We start from the raw sequence: 24,790 nt of genomic DNA, 5'->3' as shown, positions 1-24,790 counted from the left end.
CTTCCATGTCTTGGCTATTACAAATAATGCTGCAATGAACATGGGGGTGCATAAATCTCCTCAAATTAGCGTTTTCATTTTCTTCGGATAAATACCCAGGGGTGGAATTGCTGGATTGTATGGTGGTTCTATTTTTAATTTTTTGAGGAACCTCCACACTATTTTCCACAGTGGCTACACAAATTTACATTCCCGTCAACAGTGCACAAGGGTTCCCTTTTCTCCACACCCTCACTAGCATTTGGTATTTGTAGACTTTTTGATGACGGCCATTCTGACCAGTGTGAGGTGATACCTCATTGTGGTTTTGATCTGCATTTCCCTGATGATTAGTGATGTTAAGCATCTTTTCACGTACCTGTTGGCCATTTCTATGTCTTTTTTGGGAAAATGTCTTGTCAGATATTCTGCTCATTTTTCTAATCAGATTTTTTGCCATTGAGCTCTCTATATATTTCGGATATTAACCCTTTATTAGATATATGATTTGCAACTATATTCTCCCATTCAGTAGGTTGCCTTTTCATTTTGTTGACCGTTTGCTGTGCAGAAGTTTTTAGTTGGATGTAATCCCACTTGTCTATTTTTGCTTCTGGTGTCAGATTCAAAAAATCATCCCTAAGACCTATGTCAGGAAGCTTACCAGACCTATGTCAGGGAGCTTACCACCTATGTTTTCTTCTAGGAGTTTTACGGTTTCAGGTCTTACGTTCAAATCTTTACTCCATTTTGAGTTAGTTTTTGTGAATGGTGTAAGACAGGGGTCCAGTTCTCGCAACACCGTTTATTGAAGAGGCTGTCTTTCTCCACTGTGTATTCCTGGCTCCTCTGTCATAAAATTAATTGACCATAAGTGTGTGGATTTATTTCTGGGCATTCTGTTCTGTTCCAATGATCTATGTGACTGTATTTCTGCCAACACCATGTTGGTTTGATTACTATAACTTTGTACAGTAGTTGGAAATCAGGAAGCGTGATGCTTCCAGCCTTGTTCTTTTTCAGGATTGCTTTGACTTTTCAGGGTCTTTGTGGTTCCATACAAATTTTAGGACTGTTTGCCCTATTTCTGTGAAAAAAGCCATTGGAATTTTGATAGGGATTGCACTCAATCTGAAGATTGCTTTGGGTAGTGTGGAAATTTTAACAATATTAATTCTTCCAATCCATGAGCACAGAATATCTATTTATTTGTGTCTTCTTCAATTTCTGTCATCAATGTCTTACAGTTGTCAGTGTACAGGTCTTTCACCCCCTTGGTTAAATTTATCCCTAGGTATTTTATTCCTCTTGATACAGCTGTAAATGAGATTGTTTTCTTTTTCTTTTTTTTTTTTGGCTGCGTTGGGTCTTCTTTGTTGCTGCGCGTGGGCTTTCTCTAGTTGCGGTGAGCAGGGACTATTCTCTGTTGCGGTGCGCAGGCTTCTCACTGCAGTGGCTTCTCTTGTTGCAGAGCACAGGCTGTAGGCGTGCAGGCTTCAGTGGTTACAGCACGCAGGCCCTAGAGCACACAGGCTTCAGTAGTTGTGGCTCACGGGCTCTAGAGCACAAGCTCAGTAGTTGTGGCGCACAGGCTTAGTTGCTCCGCAGCATGTCGGATCTTCCCGGACCAGGGCTCGAACCCATGTCCCCTACATTGGCAGGCGGATTCTTAACCACTGTGCCACTGAGGAAGTCCTGAGATTGTTTTCTTAATTTCAATTTCTGATTGTTCATTATGAGTACATAGACAGGCAACAGACTTTTGTATACTGATTTTGTATCCTGCAATTTTACTGAGTTTATTAGTTCTAACAGTTTTATTGGTGGAGTCTTTAGGGTTTTCTATCTGTAATATCATGTCATCTGCAAATAGTGACAATTTTACATGTTTTTAAACATTCTTCTATACACACAGGTTTCACAATTTAAAAAACTAAAAGGAAAAAACGTATCAAAATACCAAGGGCATTTTTCACAGAACTAGAATAATTTTAAATTTTGTATGGAAATACAAAAGACGCCAAATAGCCAAAACAATCTTGAGAAAGAATAACAGAGCTGGAGGCATCACGCTCCCTGACTTCAGACTATACCGTATGGTAATCAAAACAGCACGGTATTAGCACAAAACAGATGTATAGATCAACGGAACAGAGCAGAGAGCCCAGAAATAAGCCCACGCACTTATGGTCAACTAATCTATGACAAAGGAGGCAAGAATATACAATGCAGAAAAGACAGTCTCTTCAATAACTGGTGCTGGGAAAGCCGGACAGCTGCACGTAGAAGAATGAAATTGGAACATTCATTCTCTAACGGCATACAAAGAAATAAACTCAAGATGGATTAAACACCTAAGCGTACGACTGGAAACCTTAAAACTCCTAGCAGAAAACACAGACAGAACACTCTCTGACATAAATTGTAGCAATGTTTTCTGTCTCCTAAAGCAAAGAAAACAAAAAGAAACAAAGGAGGCCTAAGTAAACCTAAAAACTTCTGCACAGCAAAGGAAACCATCAACAAAACAAAATGACAACCTACTGAACGAGAGAAAATATCTGCAAATGACAAGATGAATACAGGGCTAATATCCAAAATATACAAACAGCTCAAACAGCTCAGTATCAAAAAAACAAAGACCTGAATAGACATTTTTGCAAAGAAGACACACAGATAGCCAACAGGCATATGAAAAGATGCTCAACATGGTTAATCATCAGGGAAGTACAATCCAAACCACAATGAGACATCACCTCACACGTGGCAGATGACTATCACCAAAAAGACCGCAAATAACAAGTACTGGCGAGGATGCGGAGAAAAGTGCGCCTCATGCGCTGTGCGTGGGAATGTAAATTAGTGCAGCCACTGCGGAGAACAGTGTGGAGATTCCTCAAAAAACTAAAAATAGAGCTACCATACAGCCCAGCAATTCCACTCCTGGGTATTTATCCAAAAAACCCAAAAACACTTATTTGAAAAACTACATGCACCCCACTGTTCATAGCAGCACTATTCACAATTGCCAAGACATGGAAACAACCTAAGTGTCCATCAACAATGTGTCCAACAATGGATAAAGACGATGTAGTAAGGGACTTCCCTGGCAGTCCAGTGGTTAGGACTCCGTGCTTCCACTGCAGGGGGCACAGGTTAGATCCCTGGTCAGGCCGATGAAATAAATAAATAAAAGATGTGGTAAATATATACAATGAATGTTACTCAGCCATAAAAAAGAATGAAAATAATTCCATTTGCAGCTACATGGATGGACCTACAGAGTATTATGCTTAGTGAAATACACCAGATGAATACTCTATGATACCACTTGTATGAGAACTCTAAAAAATAAAACAAACATATGTATATAACAAAACAGAACCAGACTCACAGATATAAAGAACAAATTAGTGGTTACCAGAGGGAAGGAGGAGGGGCAAAATAGGGGTAGGGGACTTAGAGACACAAACTACTATGCATAAAACAGATAAGCAACAAGGATATAATGTACAGCACAGGAAAACAGCCAATATTTTATAATAACTATAAATGGAGCATAACCTTTAAAAATTGTGAATCACTACACTGTACACCTGAAACATACATTTTACATCAACTATACCTCAACTAAAAAAATCAACACAGTGGCTTCAAACTCCAGTCGATTTTTTTTTTCTTTGCGGCACGCGGGCCCCTCACCGCTGCGGCCTGCCCCCCGCTGCCGTGGAGCACAGGCTCCGGACACGCAGGCCCAGTGGCCACGGCCCACGGGCCCAGTCGCTCGGCGGCAGGCAGGATCCCCCCAGACCGGGGCACGAACCCACGCCCCCTACATCAGCAGGCGGACCCCCAACCACTGCGCCACCAGGGAAGCCCTCCAGTCGATTTTCATACAAACGTGCACATGCCCACACACATGCAGAGACAGATTCCTATCCATCCAGCTATCCTCTCTCTATCCATCTACCACCGATCTATCCATCCATCCATCTAAAATCTATCTACTTATCATCCACCTACCTCTCCAACCATCATCCACCCATCCATCCATCATCCATCCATTGTCCGTCCACCCATCCATCTATCCACCCATCCATCCAACTAAAATCTATCTACTTATCATCCACCTACCTCTCCAACCATCATCCACCCATCCATCTATCCACCCATCCATCATCCATCCATCCATCCACCCATCCATCCAACTAAAATCTATCTACTTATCATCCACCTACCTCTCCATCCATCATCCATCCCTCCATCATCCATCCATCATCTTATTTTCACAACTGCTCCCCTCATCACTAACCCAACTGCCAATTCCTGAGAGAAGCTATTCTGACCAAATGAGGTCAGATTCCTCATTATAAGGTTCCTTAGTAATCATGTACCACTACTTAATTTTTTTTTTCCCATGCTGCACAGTAGTGGGATCTTAGTTCCCCGACCAGGTATTGAACCCGGGCAGCCGGCAATGAAAGTGCAGTGTCCTAACCACTGGACCGCCAGGGAATTCCCTGTACCGCTACTTAAAAGCACTAATTCCAGCTACAGATTTTACCTTTATCTTTGTGATTGGTTGAATATTATCTACCTGTCTTTTTAAAATGCAGCCCTCACGAAGGGCTACATCTTTGTATCTCCAGCATTTGGCATGATGCCTGGCACATAACAGTCTGACCTAGCAAACAGTACTAAATGAACAAACGAACAAACACTACTACAACCTTAGGTCAGGGACTATCTTGTCCTTGGACTGTGAAACCACCCCGTCACTGGTGTCCTGGCCCTCAGACCCACTCCCCACACAGCTACTGGCAGGAGAATTTGGGGAGGAGTCTAACCGTGCCACTCCCTGCTCCCACTATCCAGGACTCGCTGTCTCTGGAAGTGGCCTTCACATCTTAACTCCACAAAGAGAGGCTCCTGGCCAGTCTCATTTCACTCCCTTCCAAACCTCAAACTCCACAGCAAGGAGTAGAAAATGACTTCGTCTCCGTACATACTGTCCTCTTATCTCTGCCCTGTCCCTCTGACCTGAAATGCTTGGGCCAGTTTCCACTCATCCCCTAAGCCTCATCCCAAGTATAAATGGAACAGGAGGCCAGGAGGTACAGGAGGCCAGGAGGTACAGGAAACCTCCCCTAACCTACTCAAACCATGTCAGACACTCCTCTTCTGTGCTTCAAAAGACTGTGTATTTATGGCTCTTGTTGCACTTTCCAGACTGTGTACTATTATGCTTCAATGTAGATCTCAACACGTTCTGAGCCTCTTCTTGAATGCAAACATCATTTTAATTCATTATTTAATCCCCAGAAAATAGCACAGCATCCAGCATGTTAACTATTTACTAAATGCTTGATATATGACTACATGGATACATAAACAGTGAGTCACTTTACAAAATCACTATTGAATATTTAGAGATCTTAGACCGCATGCCGTAACGAAAAGATCCCACAGGCCCCAACAAAGATCCCGTTTGCTGCAACTAAGACCCGACACAGCCAAAAAAAGAAAAGGAAAATAAATAAATATTTAAAAACAAAAAAAAGAAAATTTAAAGATCTTTACACCTTCCCTGTCAGGTAACTTACGTACCTGAATTCCCTGTAGATATTATTAAAAGCAAGTGATGCTCCCAGTCTCTTGAAAGCATTGGGGTGAAGTGCAAAGCTGTACAGTCGCTTGAAAAGTGATTTGGTGTTTACGGGACTGTTTTCCTGCTGCTGCGGTGTTGTCTGCTTAATGGACCATTTGAGGAATTCTTGAATACACCGACCACAAAAATCTCTTAAAGTACTGTCAAAGGGGTCCACAATTCCATCCTGAAACAAAGCATAAAATGACAACTGAATACCTTGGTCTGCCTCTGAGCATAAATGAAGTATGTTATGAAAATTAATTTAGAGCATTATTAAGGAAAAAAACAGACACTAGTCAAACCAATCTGTCTAGAATCTAGACTCTAATAACAAATTCCTTGTGACATAATGAAAAGTTTCTTCTAAACAAATTAAGAAACTGAAAAATACATGAAAAAAAGAGAATACTTTAATTGTACAGCAACAAAGCAGACTTTCCTTCCCCTGAAGAAACACAGTGATTATATCCTAAAAACTTCTGTTGATTCTACCTCATAACATTATCTGAAATGCTTTATTTATTGAGGATAAATAGAGTAAGACCCTTGCAAGTTTCAAGGAAACTGTAACGCTACACAAAGAAAAATCATAGAGGTGTGCTTCTAAAAGTAGGACCTTCTATCAGAGCAGTCTCCAGAAAGGCACAGTCTCTAAATACTTGAAAAAACAGCTAAGGAAATTTGAGTGCTTTTGTTTCTCTCTTAGATCCACAAAGGAAAAGTTTAACTTGAGAAAGTACACGGAAACTGAAATAAGGGGATTCTTTCTAACATGCCTGGTTCCTTGCTACATGCAAAATCTTTGATCACAGTGCAAATTAGAATTCACGGAGGTGATGGTAATGCACCGCTGAAACGGGCACAGGAGCGGACAGCAGGGACACAAGTGCACTGGAGTGCACCAGCCTCCACCTCCGCCTTCACCTTTTCTTTTCTTTCCGTAAACCCTCTCATGTTACATTTCCATTCCCACCTGCTTTTTTCCTGAAGCTCTGACTTAAGCTACCTTCAAGGATCAAAAGGGGAAAAGGAACAGCTAAGATAGAAACTTCAGAACAGAAACATTAGAATAAATCCGTCTGAATGAAATAAGCCACAAGTTAAATTTAATTAAATGGATCTGTCATAGACAGGTTTCACACTAGACACTGCAGGGAATTAAACCACAGGTACAATGATGTCATCATCCTAATTACAAATGTTCAGTAACTCCCACTGCCCACAAGTGGCAGCCAGTTAGGCAACCTCTGAGAGGGAAAGGAGCTGTGTTAGTAACTACACACACAACAGGGGCAACAGGGACAACAGGGCTGGCCTGGGCAAACTGCAACAGAGAGTGGTCCTACATGCAACGACACACCTCATTTCAAACTTAACAGAAAGTGACCCACAGATTCAAACAAATCAGTCTGCAAAAACATGGGATTAAAGGATGTTTGTTTGCACAAACTTGCTATGTGTTCAACTGGGCATTTTTTTAAAAAATTTATTTATCTATTTTTGGCTGTGTTGGGTCTTTGTTGCTGCGCGCGGGCTTTCTCTAGTTGTGGCGAGCAGGGGCTACTCTTCCTTGCGGCGCATGGGCTTCTCATTGCGGTGGCTTCTCTTGTTGCAGAGCATGGGCTCTAGGCACTCGGGCTTCAGTAGTTGTGGCTCGCAGGCTCAGTAGTTGTGGCTCGTGGGCTCTAGAGCGCAGGCTCAGTAGTTGTGGCACACGGACTTAGTTGCTCTGCGGCATGTGGGATCTTCCTGGACGAGGGCTCGAACCCGTGTCCCCTGCATTGGCAGGCGGATTCTTAACCACTGCACCACCAGGGAAGTCCCTCAACTGGGGATTTTGATTCCAAAGTCAGTATATGCCAAAACAAAAGTACGGGTTGAAATAATAGGTAAATATCAATTAAGATGATATTTAAAGAAATCAAATGTAGTTATTTGCACGAGTTCAGAATATTAAAATCAACTCAGTGTGGAAAGACAGTGAGGCTTTAGCCGACCTCACTGCCTCTGCCCGCAGTGAGCCAGTGACCCCACCCTAACAATTCCACCTCTGCTGTCTCAGGATAGTTCTATGTACACGGTGAACTGCGATGTCTAGGAGTTTTGAGTTGCTGAATCTGAATGCAGGAGAAAACAGGACCAGCTCAAAAAATTCCTTTTACTCTGAACTAGTATACTATAGTTAAAAAAAAAAAAAAAGAGGATACTGCAACTCTGATAGAAGTCCAAGAACATTCTTATTCACCCTTTCCACCCTCAACACACACACACACACACACACACACACACACACACACACAGCCTCAATGCAGATGAAGTTTGTCAAATTTATAACCATCCTCCCAAAAGGAACAAAACAAAAACATCTATGTGCTTGTAGCTATTTAAAAGTATCCCTTAATAAACAGCACCTTGTTCATTAAATGCCATCTCACCAAAACAAAAGAAAAGAGATGATCCAATCTAGCTAGATGTTACATTTTGATACCTTGACAGGCAGCTTTTCTCAAAGTTCTGAGTATTGATCACATATAACCAGTTGATGGGAATGGCAGGACAGGAACCATTACTCACCAGTATTGTTTCTAGTAAGGCAACAGTGTCCTGACTCTCAAATTTCTTATTGTTGGTGAACCAGTGAATCAGCTGCATAACTAGAGGTTCATACAGTTGCCTTGGCACCTGAAGGAGTAATAACATCAGAATTTACTTTTTTCATGTAAATTTTATATCAGAGACAGTTCCATTTATACGACAGGAGCAAAATTAAGCATAATACTACTGTGGTTATATTAGTTTCCTTCTCTAGTTAAATTCTGTGACGAACATGGTCTAACTTCTTCCTAAGAGTCCGGCAAAGAAAAAATACGCATCCCCAAACTTACTGTTCCTCTAACGAGGAGGGCAATTAGGGTCGACAGTGATGGTATTTATCATTCATCCTGATTAACCTGATCCTGAGCTAAACAGAAGGCATTCTGTTCACAACCTCGTGGGGACAAAGCAGAAAGCCAGGTCAGGGCTTCCCTCCGCGCAATAGTTGAGAGTCCGCCTGCCGATGCAGGGGACACGGGTTCGTGTCCCGGTGCGGGAAGATCCCACATGCCGCGGAGTGGCTGGGCCCGTGAGCCATGGCCGCTGAGCCTGCGCGTCCGGAGCCTGTGCTCCGCAACAGGAGAGGCCACAACAGTGAGAGGCCCGTGTACCGCAAAAAAAAAAAAAAAAAAAAAAAAAGCCAGGTCAGCGTCCTCTGCATAGAGACTTCCAGGCTGTATCACAGAACAAGAGAAGAGGCACCTCCCCCTCGGCTGCCTGCCGAGAAAGAAGGGAAACTAGTCTTTACTCCGTGGAGATGCGGGTTCTCACCCTAACCTTCTCAGATGTAAATACAGTCTCTCCAGGGCCCAGAGAGCCCTGTGGGTGTCTGGCTCCTACAATCTAGGGTGGCTCCCAGGCCTGGAGAGTTTTACTGTCCTTTTGGATCAGAGCAATTTCCTGAGACAAACGGTTATGCATCTAACCCTCATTCTCTATGAACAGTAAATGTTCACAGCCCGAGTGAAGGGGAACATTCCCGATCTTCATGTCTCACAAGGCTGGCCCTACAGGAGCACTGAGAAATCCAGGGGAGTTCTACTTCCCCGCTGATACTCAGCTTAAGAACAAAGCACGTGGTACGGACACCACATCAAAAATCACATGAGGGAGGTCCCTGGCAGTCCAGTGGGGGACCATGTACTTCCACTGCAGTGGGTGTGGGTTCCATCACTGGTCAGGGAACTAGGATCCCACATAACGCCTGCTGCGGCCAAAAAATAAAATAAAATTTAAAAATTAAAAAACAACAACAAAAATCACGTGAAATGTCTGGGGCTCAGACTAAACAACAAGTTCTCTTACACCTGGGTATTTCTCCAAAAAATATCTTTCTAAACTTTGAAGCAACTTTTAGACTTAATCAAAGTAAAAGAATCTTACCTTTTAGTTTGGAAATTTAACCTGGTCTTAAAGCATCACTTTTTTTCCCCCAAAAGAATTATTTTGTATTCTTAGAACATAAATTATATATATGTACACACACACCATTTATAGAACATGTAGAAAACCATCCAACTACAATCCTACATCCAAAAGGTAACCACTGTTAACATTCAAAACCACTGTTAACTCAGTATATTTATACACATTTAAATATATGTATACACGTGTGTAAAAATATACACTTTTGTAACCACTTTTCTGCCCCTTAATTTCGAATACTTTTCATGTAAATACATAAGCTATATCAGTATCTTTATTAGATGCCTGCTATCTCATATATGGATAAACCATGATCCAGTTACCCAATCCTGTTGTTAGAAATGCAGTATTTCTAGTTTATGTCTGTCTTATACACACCACTCTGAACACCTCTCTGGACAAGGGCTGCTGTCCACACTCCCACCTGCCAGGACTCACAAGCCCCTTTCCCTACAAGCTTGGCAGCACTAAACACTGCCAATTTTTAAAATATTTGACAACTGCTGCAATCCATACCATTTTAATTTGAATTTCCTTATCTACTAAAAAGGTTGAATATTTAAAACATATTTAATTGGCCATATGTACTTCTGTGTTCACGAGCTGCCCACTTTTGTTCTCTATCCATTTGCCCATTTTAAAATCTTATCATCTTCAGCACAATGTGGGAAAAAAAAAATTTCCCTACATCATGTATATGTCAAAACTGTGGGTCTGTGCCATTCAGTGGTTTTAAATACTTATAAAGTCAGAACTATCAACACACTAACAGTTTTCTTCCACAGATCTCCCTTCAATGCCTTGTATGAAAATTTCCCTTTCTACACAAACTGTATGGAAAGACACCTATAATGTAATGATAAAATCCACCCAAGCAGAAACCACATTTTACATAAAAGACAGCATTTTTGAATGCTATAATCCTTTTTATCTGTAAAACAAAATTTATATGTATGCTTATAAAAAATTTATATAAAATTTATACGTATGCTATGTTTTACAAAGATCTAGGAGTATATTCACCAAACTTTCGGCAGAGGATACACTGGCTTTTCCTGAGGAATAATGGTGGGAAAGGGGTGATGACATGGAGGTTCACTTTTAGCATCATATGTTTCTATATTAATTAGTATATTTTACCAATGAAAAAGACCATCCCAATCCAAAGACACAAACAGACATGCTATAATTCATCACATTTTTCTGTAATATTTTTAGAGTTTATTTTTCCTTCTAAATCTTTTTAATTTGAAATTAACCTCTCATGTTAGTCAAATGCTATAATAGAATTTATTAAATGTTCCATTTCTCACTAACTTAAAAAGCTCCTTTTACCACACATACAGTATTTATGTGTACACATGGGTCCACTTGCCAACTGCCAGACAGTCCCACTGACATATCTGTGCACAAGTTCAACCCCATTATAATTAACGTGACTTCTTCTTAATATCTGTTAGGGCAAGACACCCTTCAGTACCTGACCCTGCCAAAATTTTTCTTGGTTAGGCTCTAGCAATTATTCTTCCAGATTACTTTTGACGTTCAAAATGAAATTAATTCTGGGCTTTGCTGGAACAATACCAAACTTACTGAATGATTTGGAAAGAGCTCCAATTTTTTCAATACTGGTTCTTTTTTTTTTTGGCCACGCCACCCAGCTTGCGGGATCTCAGTTCCCTGACCAGGGATCAAACCCGGGCTACCTGCAGGGGAAGTACCAAGTCCTAACCACTGGACTGCCAGGGAATTCCCTCAATATTGATTCTTCAGGTACACAGCACTTTCATTTTATATTCATAAAATATATGTTTGCCTGGCACACTAAAGTTTATTCCTAGATGTTTTATTTTACTTCATTTTATTTTTTACACTGCGCCATGCAGCTTGCAGGATCTCAGTTCCCCAACCAGGGACTGAACCTGGGCCATAGCAGTGAAAGCCCAGAATCCTATCCACTAGGCCACAAGGGAACTCCCCCAGATGTTTTATTATTATTACATTTTTTGATGCTGTTATGAATGCTATGTTGTAAACACATTTTCCAAGTGGTCAAAGCTACAACAGAATATAAGACATATTAGAACACTGATATATGAGAATTCTATTTTGTAATTCATCAGCTTTCTCCTTTATTAATTCTTAGATTTATCAGTTGATACTCTGGGCTTTCCATATTTTTTTAAAACTATATTCAAAATAATTTTTTTCCTTCCTTTCTCCGACGTCCCTGACCTCAGGGACCTCATGGCCTGATGACAGACCCAGAGGTTAACCAGTGCAAATTAACTTATGAAACACAGACGAAGCCATTCTGAGCAACCACTCCATGCACAGGCCCGGGTCGGGGCTGGAGGTGCCTGTGAACAGGCCACGCCACGTCTCACCCCAGCACCCACCTCAGCCGAAGCACGAGGCGGCATCACTGCATCACGGCTGGGCAGGATTTGGCTGTGATATTCAGGTAAACATTCCTCATCATTTTTTTAAAGACAAAATTAAACGATTCCTGATTTACCAAAACAAAATACCTTCTTGGCCTATATGAAGAGAATCGTTGCTTATGAAACCTATTTCTGTGGTAAATTTCCAGTTTTACCCCAAAATCCTATTTAATCATGGTGCATTTTAAGGCACTACTGGATTCGTTCACATATATACTGAAGGATATTCCATGTATATTTATAGGTGAGTTTTTCATCTAGTTTTCTTTTTTATGCGTGCACCCTTATATCAGGGTTCTGCCAGCTTCATAAAATAAAGAATCTGAATGTCTTCCGTGTCCCAGCAGCAAAGGAGAATTCTGTCCAAAAAGCCCCGAGGAAGAGATGACCTGCTGACATCTCCAAGCGCCCCCGACTGCTGGCCACGGCCCCTCCTCTCTTCTTCACCCCTAAGTGACAGAGCCGGTAGCAAAATCAGCCTTAGGGGCTAGACTCTCGTAATTAATTCCTTAATTCCTTAATTAATTACTCTCCTAACTTAATTCCTTAGGGCCTATCCCTGAGGAATTAACCCAGAGTCGGAAGGGCAGCAGCCAGGTAGCAGGTTTTCAAAGACCCCAGAGTGGTCCCAGTGTGCAGCAAGCCTTGACCATCACTGAACTACACAGGACTTTCTAAAAAAATTCTGCAACTGTTTCAAACTCAAAGTCATGCACTTACCTGATCTACATCACATGCCAGTCGAAGCAGCACAGGAAAAGTGCGCTTATAGAGCTGGTACATGGGTGGGGGGCCCAGGCCACTGTCAGGCATCTGAGTGGCTTTTCCCAGCATAAACATGACAATGCTGTGCAGAAGTTCACAGGCCGCAACCTGAAACAGGCCAGGGTGGACTTAACAAAGGTTAAGAGCATTTTGAAATGCTACACAATGTAGCCCTTTAGAAAGGAAACCTTCTGCAGCAGATAACTATCCCACCCAAAATAAATGAACGGCAAGTGGTACTTCTTGTGTAAAGTTCATGCTTCCGTTCACTTTGAGCTGGAGCCAACAGTGAAGAACGGAGATTTAAAAGATTTAGACATCAGGACTAATACACTCGTAAGAAACATATCCATGCTGCCGTAACACAGAGCTCTGCTCCATGTGTTAGCACATTTTCAACTGTCACTTTCAGTAAATACATTTTTAAAGCACGAATCTTGGAAATGTACAGATTAATATAAAGACTTGAGATAATCTGTTTCTAATCTCCCAGGTTGAAGAGAGAATCAAGCACAGACTAAAAATCACTTTTCAATGCCCTTTGTACTATTTTCTATTATGAAGAGTTCTGGTATATTAATGTTTTGCCAGGTTATCATCTATTATTCAGATAATTTATGTTTAACTTCCATTTTCCAAGGACACGTACTTCTGATAACTGAACAGTTTCCTGATTACTATACTAGAGAAAATACAAAATCCGTGAAACACAATACGTGTTTCCTAATGAATACACGTCTAACCACAGCAGGTGATCAGTGAGTACTTTGGTTTGTCTGTCAGCGGCCGAGAGCGCCAGCTCTGTGACACGTGGCAGGAATGGGTCCAGGTGGATGATGGGCTTCATGTCCGCGAAGGGCACCGCGAAGCCAAGCCTCCTCTCTCTGTCCCAGGCCACACAGCGCCTGGCTCTCTCCTCGGGGGACACTGCTGTCAGAGAGATGCAGAGCGCTTTCGGTCAGTCCCTCCTCGCTCCAGGACAGCCCCTGGCTCACCCCCTCCTGCTCTGTTTACCACACGTGTACAAACCACTACACACTGTTTCTGAATTTGACTTAAAGGCAAACTATTTTTAAACAAGTCTAATAGTCTGCAATGTTTAATTTCCAATTTCAGTAAGAGTTACTCTTCTGTGGAAAAATGATAAATGAACAATACTTTAATTATCTCCTCTTTATAGCACTTATTTTCCTAACAGCGGTTCTGACTTCTGAAATGCCAAAATCACCAATACATTTAATATGAAATTTTAAAGGTAAAAGTACCAATTTTTACTAATCAAACATGCTAATTCCGGGCTTCCCTGGTGGTGCAGTGGTTGAGAGTACACCTGCCAATGCAGGGGACACAGGTTCGTGCCCCAGTCCGGGAAGATCCCACATGCCGCAGAGCGGCTGGGCCCGTAAGCCATGGCCGCTGAGCCTGCGCGTCCGGAGCCTGTGCTCCGCAACGGGAGAGGCCACAACAGTGAGAGGCCTGCGTACCGCAAAAAAAAAAAAAAAAAAAAAAAAAATGCTAATTCCAATCAAAAACAACTTAAATTATCCAAATATTAAGGATATCAGGTTAAAAAAGATAACTTTGAACTCCTGACACAATGTTTAATATAAAGGTGCATCAAGCTAGATTCTGCTTCAAAAAGGAAAAGACATCAGACTCCAGTGAGCGAGCACAAAGAACCACACAGGCTGCAGGGCACAGTGGAAGTATCCACTCCATCAGGCAAAATATGGCTCTTCATAATCTTACCTGAAAACACATAAATGATATATAGGAGAAAATATCAGAACACACCATGACCTGTATGCATCCAAATACATCCATGGGGTTAATGTGCTTTAAGGAAAGGTCACCTGTTATGAGGTTTTTGCTGATCTGTCCCCCAAGACGGCCAAGCACTTGCACAACCTGAACCCGTATTTCTTCTAAGGACAGCGCTTCATGCTGCAAACATGGTGACAAGTTAAACATTAGAGAGAGTCATGAGCTGAAAGAAAAACTGCTCTACCACCCTCTCCATTGTTGACGCCTCCAATGGCTCATTATATCCTACACGGCACTGCAGTTAATTTTATTTTAAATTCATGAAAAGAAGCCACATCTCTTCCAATTTTGCAGTTCTGTCCGTTTCCTAGACCATCAGTTCCAAAGTTTTGGCAAGAGCCTTCACACCCTTAAAAAATACTGACGCTCCCCAAAGAACTTCTGTTTATGTAGGTCGTATTTACCAGTATTTATCATAAGTTGAAACTTAGATATTATTTAAATAGTTATCATTTTATTTAAAAACACTGAACCCATGACATGTTAACAAACGATATGCTTTTAGGAAAAGTAACGATATATTCCAAATAAACAACCTCAGGCAAGTGGTACTGTTTCCCATTTTCACATTTGTGACAGACTTGCTGTTGGGCTGTAACTGGAAAAGGAGGAGTATTTTAGTAGTCTTTCTAGATAACTGGGGTTTTTCTCTGATACGGCTCCACAACTGCAGTGGAAGTTTCTTAAAGGCTGGTCACAAAGCAGACTCTGAGACCACAGCAGCGAAGACTATGGAGCCTCTACTACGTTAAAACCCACGGGCTTATCTTGCTCTCTGTGGATTTTCACCCACACGCAATTTGGGAAGATAACGTACTGTTCACCTGACAACAATGGTTCCCTGGGTCATGCAGATCTTCCACATGTTGATGCATTTCACTGTACATGTGAAAACATCACAGTCGTTAAGTACTGAGAAGCTGCCCAGCTCATGATGGTTACAAGTCTTGCAAAATTTTAATTTTCACTTAAAAGCTTGAATTGTGTCACTGGCAACCAATACTCTCAGAAGTTTTCTTTGAAGTGACAGGCTCGCTCTCTGTCTTGGAGAAAACGCCTGCGAGATACTGAGCAGCCAGGCTGTCTACCCCAGTAAACGGTGTTCACAAGGGAAGGGCTGCTCGGCGCACCCCTGCTCCAGCACACGGGATGGCACACAATGTGTGCTCAAGGGTCGAGGCTTAAGGAGGCGCTAGGGAACCAACGCACCACCCACCACTGCACAGTGCAAACGTCAACGCGTGAAAATACTGATAGTTCTGGCCTTGCACCCGGGGACCCCAGGGCCCACCTAGGGAAATGGGGTCCTGTGTCTGTAAAGAAATGTGCAAAACTAGAGGCACGCTCAAGTAACTTTACCTTCCTTTACTTATATGTGATAAGATAATTTAAAACCTTTAGACACCATTTCTAGTTTCATCCAGGTCTCCCAATCAAAAGCTGTCAAAAATATCGAGATGGGAGGAACTTTCCCTAGAGCTTGCAGTATCAGTTCTAGATATTAAAAGTTTTTCAAATTTCCTTTTTCACATCATACTTAAAAATATTTTCCCTACACTAACTCAATTTTCTCTGTTTACATCATTTTTATCTGTCACATTATGTGCCACATCTAAAAAACTGGTCTCAAGAAATTATCACTGGAAAAAAAACATAAAACCTGCCATGAACTGAACTTGACAATATGTATTTCAGATTTAATCAGTAAATGAGTCAATCTTACATATCCATAATATCACTACTGCAATTGCTTATTCCAAACAAGAAAACAAGACAATAAACCCGTTAATATAGTTTACATTTTTACTGTAAATATATATTGAAATTATTTCTATATTGTACTCTAATTGACACGTAAGAACAACTAATATTTTAAGTGAAGACTTTTCCTTTTCACGAGCATTAGAATCTGGTCTCTCCAGTTATTTAAGGTAAAGAAGATACAAAAGATTTCTTACCGATGAAACGTTCTTTGCCCTTTTCAGATGCTTTAACACATCTCTAGTAAATCCTTTCTGGGCGGCCCGAGAGAGTGCTGACACTTCCCAGTTATTCCTGGTCTCATCTATCAACAGTAAACAAAAGTCAATTTTAAACAGCACCATTCATTTATTTAATTAATACAAGGGAAAACACACTACACTGCTATAGAAAGACATTAAAATGCTAAAGTGAGATTAAAAATGAAATTTCTAGAACAACAATATTAACAGTGGTTATCTTAGTTTTAAATACCACTGCTGACTAAAAGAAACACAGTTCCTTGGAGAAGTGGCTGACTCCCAGGCTGGGTAGACTGTGCTGGTGAGAAGCGCCAGGAGGGGGCACTGCTCAGGGAGGGGCACACTCCCAGGAGTCCCACACAAGTCACATCTGGGACAGGCTGTGCGCAGATATCAGTGGAAGCAGGAAAGGGCTGGACCCACTGAGAATATAAGGATCCACAAGTCCCTCCTGACAGGCAGAAATAATGGGTGAAAAAAGTTATTTCTCACCGCAGAGTGCCAACTAGATAAAAGGAATCATGGAGCTGGAACATCACCATTGTGCCACTTTTGCAGTAATAATCAACTCAGAAGAATCACCAATGGACAGACACTAAAACCATCACGGTGAGACATCCCTGAGGAATCAGAACACTTACAGCTGTGAAGGAGCTGCCATTCGACAATCATAAACTTCTACAGAACTTGCACGTTTAGCACAAAACTTTCCCTCCCGAACCACTTCATGGTAAGGTACCAATCTGACGCCACCGCCCCTGAACGGTGCGGGTCCTAAAGGAGCCGGTCCCACGTGACAGCCACACCACAGCCCAGATGAGGGTGCCAAGCTGCAGACGCGGCCCCCAATCACCCCCACCCCCAGTCAGGCTCCACTCGGCCCTAACAACGTCTCAGCTTAGAACCACAGGTTACACTTAGTTGTCTTGTCTTTTTCATCTCCTTCAAGGGAAACAGTTCTTCAGTTTCCTGGAGTTTCATGACTTGGACATTTACAAAATTAGATGCCTCCATCTGGGTTTGTCTGATGTTTTCTCATGACTGCGTTCAGGTTATAGAAACCATTTGCAGCGTCTCGCTAGTCCTTTATTAATAAAGCCCTTGCACCTGCTCACTTTCTCTCAGTGGAGTCACACTTCTCCCAGTGCTGAGACAGCCTGGGAGGACCCTCACAGGGGCTATACCCCAGCACGCCTCTCCTGACCCCCAGAAGTGACACCCGCTGACGGCAGAGCCTGACTCCCCTCTTTTCCTGACTCCCCTTTCTGTTTCCCATCTGTGAGTCTGCGGTGCAGGTTTGCTGCCCATGCCCCATGAGCTAGGCCCCGGGTGGGAACAATCACTAAGAACTGGGGTTTTGGTCTTGGACCTTCTGCAGGTGGATATTAGAAATCTACCCTCTGGTGGCCCCAGATGAAAAGAGGATCTGGTTTTTATTTAGTCTTTATTAAAATGTTTTGGAGCTCAAATTAGTTAAGAATTTTGTACACTGGGAAAAACAACTCTCTGAGATGTGGACTGGTCAAGTGTTTTTTATCTGTCTATGACTCAAACTGTGGGACTGAAGCCATAAACCCTCATGTGTCTGCGTGTCACCTAAGCCCTGAATTGAGAACAACCTGACTTCTCCTTGTGAGTGTGCTGTTCTCCTGTATTTGGAAAGTATTAAGAAATTAGATTATTAAGTCTCTTAAAGGAGCTCTGTTCTTATTTATACAGATAAATAAGCTTATATAAAATGAATATTCCTAAAATTATCTGAAAATTTAAAAATTGGACTTATAATACTTTAAATGTGCCAAACTTTAAAAAAAATGCTATAGTCACTAACTCAGAAGCATTTCAGAAATCCATATTCACATAATAAAGGCACATCTTCAGTAAATGAGACAAATTTCATGATTTTAGTTTAAATAAATGTGTTTTCCTATCAGGATTAAGTACAATACAAGCATACGTCTTATTCTACTTGGGTTTGTTTTTCCTATACTTACTTACATACTTATTATACTTATCCAGGCTTACAAAGCCAACAAGCTTTGTTATTATGGTACAAGACACACAAAATAACACCACCAACCGTCTGCAGAATTTTTTCTTCATCTCAAACAGCCCTACATAACTTTTTTTTTTTGCGGTATGCGGGCCTCTCACTGTTGTGGCCTCTCCTGTCGCAGAGCACAGGCTCCGGACGCGCAGGCTCAGCGGCCATGGCTCACGGGCCCAGCCGCTCCGCGGCATGTGGGATCTTCCCGGACCGAGGCACGAACCTGTGTCCCCTGCATCGACAGGCGGACTCTCAACCACTGCGCCACCACGGAAGCCCCCTACATAACTTTTAAGATCATGATAAATGCAGTAAGTTTATGTTCAACTAAACGGAATCACTGGACAAACTTTTTACTTCCCCAGTAATTACGTTTTGTAGCATGTCAACTGGAAGATAATTTCTATGATCTGCAGCCTTGAAACCTTGGACTGAGTTAATTAGTAAATCATCATTGAACACCCACGTAATTTCTAAGTAAAACAGAATACCGAAACACTGATTGCTAAGCAACATTTTTCTTTCTTTTTTTTTGGCTATGCCGCGCAATTGGTGGGATCTTAGTTCCCCAACTGGGAATTGAACCCAGGCCCCCCTGCAGTGGAAGCGCCAAGTCCTAACCACTGGACTGCCAGGGAAGTCCCACTAGGCATCATTCCTAAGTCTGTGTGCTCTGCTTCCTGCTTTCTAGGCCGTGAGGAGATGAGGCATGCTGCGCGTGGTACCACGCCGGATGGATGCGGCTGCAGGTGGGTGTCACGTGTGCTCACAAGCTCCGAGCCTGAGAAACTCCAAGACCTCAGCAGACACTTCTCAAAACCATCCAGTCCGCGTTTCCTCAGTCCAAGAGAAGTCTGGCAGAGAGTTGTAACTGATAAGCGGATGAGGCTGCAGTAGAAGTAGGAGGGCACGCTTCTGACTTTCAGGGAGGGTGAGCTGCTCTGCTGCTCACGAAGCAGCGAGTCTCGGCTTCTTGGTGTCCGGCCGTCTTTCCACAACCGGGACTCACTAAGAGCTCACAGATTTTTGCTTTTGTGGGTTACAACTAGCAACAGTCAGCATACTGGAAGCAGAACCTACTTTTGTAAAGACCTACTGATCTATTTGAAGACTGCATGTTAACACACACGACACCTTAGTATTCCTCTGAAAACAGCTGGATCTCATGGACTCCCTGCGAGACCCGCTGTTTCAAGTTGTGTCAGTGGGTCCCAGAACATGACAAAACTTGGAAAGGTAACACCTGAGTCTGAGAAGAGGCTATGAAATGTGTTACATTCTTAGCAAAGTTCACTCAGTCTTAAAGGACGTGCTTCTCTGCCTTACTGATCAATGCCTTTGTCTGTAACAGGCAAAGTTACTCTTTACTTTCTGTGGAATCCACAAGGGAGCAAGGCTTGAATCTTATCAGAAGCACTTTGAGCGAAAGGCTCAGGCCTTGCACCTCTGTCAGAAGCGGCACAGAGCGGCACTGGGCTCTCAGCAAAGCACATAAGGAGGCGTGCTGGCCACTGGCCCCACTGCTGGCCAGCAGGCTGACGACTGTCTGCCAGGGTCTCCACTGTAAAGCTGCCATCTGCACCCTTGGTGAGTAACATGTGTTGTGGGGTGAGGTAGGCAGGATTTTAAGGTAGCCCCATGACCCTCCCCAGTGTTACCCCTGTGACTGTGTTTCCTTACAGAACAAAGGCAGGTCTAATCTAATCACACGAGCCTCTTAAAAGCAGAGTTTCCTCCAGCGGATGCAGGAGGAAGGGGCACAGCCTCAGAGCCTAAGGATTCAAGGTGCACCGCTGGCTGTGAAGGTGGAGGGCCAAAGGCAAGGGGCAGGCCAAGCCGGGACCACCAGCCAGCAAGGAAATGGGGCCTTGGACGCCGCCGACACCCTGCATGAACCTGAGGGCCCTCCCCAGAGTGCCCGGAGAAGGGCCAGGCCGGCCCAGCCGGCCCCGAGCAGAGGAGCGGCTAAGCCCACCTAGGCTTCTGACCCAGAGGACGGGGAAACGACAGATGGTGTTTCAGCCGCTGGCCCTGTGGTGACTTGTTACACAGCGAGAAGAAGCACACGACGAGGCTTTCCGTCTACTCGCTGACTTGTAACTGTACACACGCAAGAGTCCTACAAAATTCAGTGGATCTCGATCTCTTTCTGGGACACTCTGCCTCGATGCTCAGATTATCCCAAGTTGGCCCGTGACATTTCCCATCATTCTTAGAACACTTCCTTGATTTCTGCATGTTTCAGAAAACATAATATTCTAGGTTCCTCTTATACTTTCCCTGTGCAGGCTGGAAGCAGCCATTTCTCCAAAGCCACAACCTGGGGACTGGTTTTCTCGCTGCTACAAAGGTACCACTAGCCCCAGGCAGCCCCTTCCAACGGACAGAAGGACAACAGGTGTGCACCTTGCACGTTCCACTTCACCCACCCACACAGGTGTGCGGGCGCCTGTGCACATGTGCAGAAGCAGTGAGGCCCGGGACGGGAGGCAGGGCCCTTTAGCTCTTTCTCCCTCTCCCCTCATTGTCCTTGATCCAGCTGTTAATGTGGCTGACGTCCCGTATGCCGCCCTCCTCGCCTGCTTGGATACCCTGCCCCCCCGGTGCCCACCCTCCTCGGCACCGACCACTGGAGGAGGACCTCACTGGGAAGACGGCCACTCGCAATCAGAGAACGGAGCGGCTCCCGCTAACCACAGGCCCGTGGGCATGACCGTGACGGCACCACCTGCCATTGGTCCTGGGGGCCCCTCACGTGAGAGGACATCAGACAAGCCCAGCTGGAAGGACCTCCTCCCAAATCACGGCCCGCAACCTTCAACAACATCAACGTCATGAGAACTGTCCCACATGAAAGGACGCCCAGAGGCACGACAACTAAACGCAAGGCCCAGGCTGAATTCTGGCCCCGGAAAAACGCAGCTGGAAGCACAGCTACGAAGGAAGTTAATGGGGCAGCCGAGCCATGTGCACACGGGCTGCAGAGGAGGAGAGTGAGGCATCCATGTCACCCTTCCTGACCTTGACCACGACGACGCTGTGGTCACACACAGGAAACACACATCGCAGTATTCAGGCATACACGTCTGTGATGCCTGCAACTTACAAAAGGTTCGGGAAAAAACATCACTTATAAACACGCACACATATTATCACACGATACAGAGAAAGCACATACAGTGACAAAGCAAGCGGGACACAATTTAGCTGCTAAACCTGCAGACAGAGCAGACAGGAGCTCTCTCCACTATAAATGCCACTGTTCTGGAAGTTCAGTATCGTATCAAAGAAAACATTACTAAAAACAGTCTTTCAGGTTGTGGATTTTCTGCTGTTAGTTTACTTACTCTCTGCTTTTCCCTATCTCCTAATTACCTGGAGAACGACCATTTCTCAATAACTAAATTCTCTGCTTAAAGGATCACAGTAATGTCCCATATTAACTGAAAAGAAATACAAATCTTTTCAATGAGCTGACAGAACTAAATTCAAAAGAGCAAATGAAAGGACCACAAAGATACCTACTAACAGATACGTTCAATTCCTTTACCCACGTCCACGTGTGTTCAGTGCACTACTCAAATAGCAGCACTCCTTATAAGAGGTGAATTTTAAAAGCCTAAATAAGAGACAAACATCAACTAGTTTTTTTTTCCCTAAATACTTATCCCGAAACTGTGACTCTTTCTTCATGAACTCTGAATATGCACTGAGGTGTCATAAAAACCAGACACAGTGAATGAAATTTGTCACACACTTTTCATTTACGGTTTCTAAACCAACAGTATTTGAGCTGAGCAATAAAATAATGATTTACGTAGATGGAATTTTATGAATTAACACTTGATTTTCTACTTTGCTGGCAGGGGCATTTCAATTCTTACCAGTATTTCAGGGTTCTTCTCCAACATGAACCCTTCTTTTTGCTCATCTGATCACAATGTCCATTTCCACTCTGGTTCAAGGAAATTTGACCCCCCTCAATTCTATGTAATACTGTTCTTGGCTAGTACAACTTTGGCCTGGGGACTTCCCTGGTGACACAGTGATTAGCAATCCACCTGCCAACAAAGGGGACATGGGTCGAGCCCTGGTCTGGGAAGATCCCACATGCCGCGGAGCAACTAAGCCCATGTGCCACAACTACTGAGCCTGCGCTCTAGAGCCCGCGAGCCACAACTACTGATGCCCCCGCACCTAGAGCCCGTGCTCTGCAACAAGAGAAGCCACTGCAATGAGAAGCCCGCACATAGCAACGAAGGGTAGCTACTGCTCGCTGCAACCAGAGAAAGCCTGCACACAGCAATGAAGACCAACGCAGCCAAAAATAAATTAATTTTTTAAAAACCTCCAATCCATTAAAAAAAAAGAAAAGAAAAAAATTTTGCCTGGCCAGATGAATTTTTTCTTTGAATCTTTTCCCAAACCTACTTCTTGTATGACAATTCTTCTGAACTAACATTAGTACTAAATCAGTTATATCTGAAAAACCAATAAAAAATCAGGTGAGATTAGGTCAAAATACAAAATTACTATTGGATTTCCTTATAGTTTTAATTCCTGTTTGATTTGTCAAACAAAAGTGTCTTTGCAAGGCAGTATGTTAGAATCTATAAGGAGCTCAAAATATTTAAGACTGACTTCTTGCCCTTGGAAGATTTTATAAATCTTGGTAGGATGTAAGTGACTAAAATAAAAAGTAGGTTTAATACCTCAGTTATACTTCTTATGTCCCAATTATATTGAAATGAATTGGGGAGATCACAAAAATATCCAACATATTTTGAATATGTTGGGTTCAAATTTCCGAAGTTGCAAAAATGAAAATACGTAGTCTTACAGGTGTCACATTGCCATTTTAAGATACACGTCAGAATCCTTCTAAACCTTACCTGATAAGGCTGAAGTTTTCAGATATCCATCAAGGCTGGGTAAAATGTCCTTATAATAGGGCTGAATTACATGTTTGCCGATGTAAACTGACCATTCTTCTAGGGCATTCAGGCCGACTTCTGCCAGTGGGGTATAGCTCAGGCCCAGTTTAAAAGCCATCTGTATGTGAGTACAAACAAGGTAATGAAACACAAGGAATATGAGATTCAAAGAGGGTTTCTAACGGCAAGCCTTTCCTCTGCCAGAACCAGACAGGCTGGAGGGAAGGGTACACTGAGGCCCCCTCAGGAAGGCCTGCCGGGGGGTGTCACTGCACACCTGCAGCACAGAGAGGGCTGAATCCTCACCCCCCACCCCCAGGGGCCCTCAGAGAAGACCAGCCAGGGTCCCTCCCCAAAGCTGCTCAGTGGCAGAAGCAGAACATGAACCAGGGTGTCTGACGGGTGAGCGCCTGCTGGGACTGCCATGCTTTCCAGGAAACAGGACACTGCACAAGAGATGCGTCTGCTCGGGACGATGCACCCACCTGCAAGGCAGGGACATAGGCTCTGACATCAAGTTCGATGATGTCGTGTGGCAGGGACAGGACAAAGGTCAAACAGGAGGCCAGGAGTTCATCTTTGTACTGCTTCATTTTAACTGACACCTTAGCAAGAAAGACGACAAGAACATCAGTGCTGCACACCTGAAGAGAGCCTTCAATTTCACAATCAACTACAAGAAACCCTATTCGCAAATAGGGAAAATGATCACGGGGCCTTTATCTGACACAGCCACGTTCATTTAAAAAGTAAGCACTGATCTCCAGGAAAAGTTCATTTGTTGAGTACTTAATTTCCATTATGTGGAAGAGCTAAAGAATCTATTGACTTTGAGTTGTCATCACTCAATTTTAAGAAACCTCAGGGGACTCTGGAAGCACAGAGATATCCTCTGTTAGTGATTTTAACCCCTTAATCCCCACATGGATTAAGCAGCCCATTTTTAAGTAATTAGATCATTTATAGGATTTTTCTCAACATACATTTTTTTTAAACATCTTTATTGCATTATAACTGCTCTACAATGGTGTGTTAGTTTCTGCTGTGTAACAAAGTGAATCAGCTATACATATACATCTATCCCCATATCTCCTCCCTCTTGCGTCTCCCTCCCACCCTCCCTA

The 24,790-nt window shown here is 43.1% G+C and overlaps 1 protein-coding gene across 1 annotated transcript in view; it reads right to left on the bottom strand.

Moving 5' to 3' along the window:
- The window catches only part of PRKDC (protein kinase, DNA-activated, catalytic subunit), a gene marked incomplete at its 5' end in the record, with an annotated part of 150,072 nt that overhangs the window by 97,737 nt on the left and 27,545 nt on the right, over nucleotides 1-24,790 (bottom strand). Inside the window, 8 exons of the mRNA XM_082675009.1 lie at nucleotides 5,587-5,813; nucleotides 8,204-8,311; nucleotides 12,814-12,966; nucleotides 13,625-13,788; nucleotides 14,712-14,802; nucleotides 16,641-16,747; nucleotides 23,625-23,784; nucleotides 24,152-24,271. Of these exons, the coding sequence (XP_082531135.1) occupies nucleotides 5,587-5,813; nucleotides 8,204-8,311; nucleotides 12,814-12,966; nucleotides 13,625-13,788; nucleotides 14,712-14,802; nucleotides 16,641-16,747; nucleotides 23,625-23,784; nucleotides 24,152-24,271 (1,130 nt within the window). The remainder of the gene's footprint in view (nucleotides 1-5,586; nucleotides 5,814-8,203; nucleotides 8,312-12,813; nucleotides 12,967-13,624; nucleotides 13,789-14,711; nucleotides 14,803-16,640; nucleotides 16,748-23,624; nucleotides 23,785-24,151; nucleotides 24,272-24,790) is intronic.

This window comes from Grampus griseus (genome assembly GCF_964374135.1).
Source record: "Grampus griseus genome assembly, chromosome: 17".
In the NCBI taxonomy this organism is placed as follows: domain Eukaryota; kingdom Metazoa; phylum Chordata; class Mammalia; order Artiodactyla; family Delphinidae; genus Grampus; species Grampus griseus.
The sequence above is the reverse complement of the archived record's forward strand: the minus strand, read 5'-3'. Positions and strand labels throughout refer to the sequence as shown.